The sequence below is a fragment of the Antrostomus carolinensis genome, unplaced genomic scaffold (genome assembly GCF_000700745.2).
Source record: "Antrostomus carolinensis isolate BGI_N321 unplaced genomic scaffold, ASM70074v2 scaffold26413, whole genome shotgun sequence".
In the NCBI taxonomy this organism is placed as follows: Eukaryota; Metazoa; Chordata; class Aves; order Caprimulgiformes; family Caprimulgidae; genus Antrostomus; species Antrostomus carolinensis.
The window spans coordinates 391-2,463 of record NW_010303527.1 but is presented as its reverse complement, the minus strand read 5'-3'; the positions used below and the strand labels follow the sequence as shown (position 1 = coordinate 2,463).

Genomic DNA, 2,073 nt, shown 5'->3' with positions numbered 1-2,073 from the left:
GCTAAGGTGGTGGCACAGGCAGGCAGGTGCCTGGGTCCCTCTGGGATTGCCAGCATTGTCTGCTGCTCTGTTCCTGAGATAAGTCTGTTCTGAGTAACTTCTTTGAGCTGGTCTTGGAGAGGGGAGTGGGAGATACCCCCAGGAAAACCCCAAAGGTGCTTTGTGTCACCAAAAGCAGCCACGCTCTGGTTTTGTGGGTCCTCCGTACAAAACCCATCTTCCTCTCTGTTTCTTGTTGTTTGACATTTCAACCATTTAATTTTTCCTCGCCTTGCACTGCAGGAGGCAAACCTGAAACGGGCAAAGAGGGGAGACTTGAAGGTCAGCGTTCACCGCATGGAGATTGAAAGGATCCGCTACGTGCTCAGTAGCTACTTGCGATGTAGGCTGGTGAAGGTAACACTTTAACAGGATAAAAAAGGGTGACTTCAGGAGTTATTTTTACCCATGTAATGCCTCCTGCTTCAGCAAGGCACTTGGTTAAAGCATGCTCTCTCTGTGTCCTGCAAACTGCAGCCCAAAGGTATTAGTTTCTTCCTTGGACACACCGTTCTGTTGTGATGGAGAATCACAGCACTGCTGGGAGTGCTTTCTTACCCCATCTAAGCCCAGGACAGCACAGTTGAATGCTTGTGTGTTCCACCTGGGTCCTGCCACATACACGTGTGGTTGTGCAGCGTGGAGACCCCAGCTGACTGTGTCACTGTTAATTTGGGTGCAGATAATTGGGCAGGCCTGCGGCTGCTGCATACAGTTGTATGGGGGTGGACTGCTGCGTGCAGGGGAGGCCCCTGGAGAGCGGGGGTTGCAGGCACTGAACTGCTGGGAGGGGTCTGATTCAGTCTGTGGCATTTTGTTCCAATAGATTGAGAAGTTTTTCCCCCACGTCCTGGAAAAGGAGAAGTCTCGAGCTGAGGGGGAACCTTCCATCCTGTCACCAGAGGAGTTTGCTTTTGCCAAAGAGTGAGTATATTTTATTTGTATCTCCCTCCCCTTTTATAGGTTATAGAACTCGCCCGTGTGTTACACTGAACAGTTGTTGACCCTGGTGGCCTTAGACAAGTTTGCAGGAAGAATCAGAGGTTTTACCAGGAGGTTTCCTTAGGGACAAGGAAGGGGCTGAAATAAAATAGCTCTGGTAACTCTGCGCCAGTTAGCAGGGAAGCCATTTGGCTTGTCTCTGGCTGTGCCTGTGGGACTGGGAGATGTCACTTGCTGGTGTTTGGAGTCAATCCTCTCCCTGAAAATCTGTGTTTGATTTGACCAGTAAACGCTCTGGTGATTTGTTTCAGGTACATGGCAAACACAGAGACGTATCTGAGAAACGTGGCCCTGAAACACATGCCACCCAACCTGCAGAAAGTGTCTCTCCTAAAGTCAGGTGAGTACCTGCAGACTCCAGGGTAATCTGAACACTAGCAGCAGGGGTGTGGGGAAACCTCTGGGGACATCTGATCAGAAGTGTCGAGCGTTCCCTTTCCTGGCCATGACTTTGCAGTCCCTCCTGCGAATGCTGAGTGTGTGCTCTCAATCCGTTGTCTGCAGTTCCAAAGCCCAACCTGGACTCCTTTGTGTTCCTGAGGGTGTTGGAGCGGCAGGAGAACATCCTGGTCGAGCCAGAGACGGATGAGCAGAGGTAGGTGGTGCTTCCCGGGTGGTGTTAGTGTTGTAACACTAACAACAGCGGTTAAAACGAAAGAGCAGAGGCAGCTGAACTCGTGTCTGTCCCTGGCAGAGAGTACACCATCGACCTGGAGGAGGGCTCGCAGCATCTCATCCGGTACAAGACCATCGCCCCGCTGGTGGCCTCTGGAGCGGTGCAGCTCATCTGAGGGGCGGCCGGTAAGTGTGGGGCCGGGAGTGCTGGGGCAGGGCAGCCCTGAGCTGCGGGAGGGAGCGTGGGGTGGGTGCTGCCTCACCCCCTCGTCGCCTCTGGCCTTTCCCAGGTGTCTGGCGTGGGTTGTCACCCCCCAGTCGTGCCCCTGGACCCGGCCACGCGGCTCCACCGGAGCCACCCGCCCCATCCACAGGCTGCTGGGCTCCCGTGAGGAGCTGCGGGGCCACCGGCGGCAC

At 54.4% G+C, this 2,073-nt stretch overlaps 1 protein-coding gene across 1 annotated transcript; it reads left to right on the top strand.

Moving 5' to 3' along the window:
• Nucleotides 1-282: 282 nt before the first annotated feature.
• On the top strand, nt 283-1,840 carry GINS4 (GINS complex subunit 4; the record flags this gene model as incomplete). The annotated part of the gene is made up of 5 exons (XM_010164136.2): nt 283-396; nt 866-963; nt 1,293-1,381; nt 1,546-1,636; nt 1,736-1,840. Coding segments are annotated over 5 exons (489 nt in total), but the record flags the coding sequence as incomplete, so codon positions are not given.
• Nucleotides 1,841-2,073: the final 233 nt, after the last annotated feature.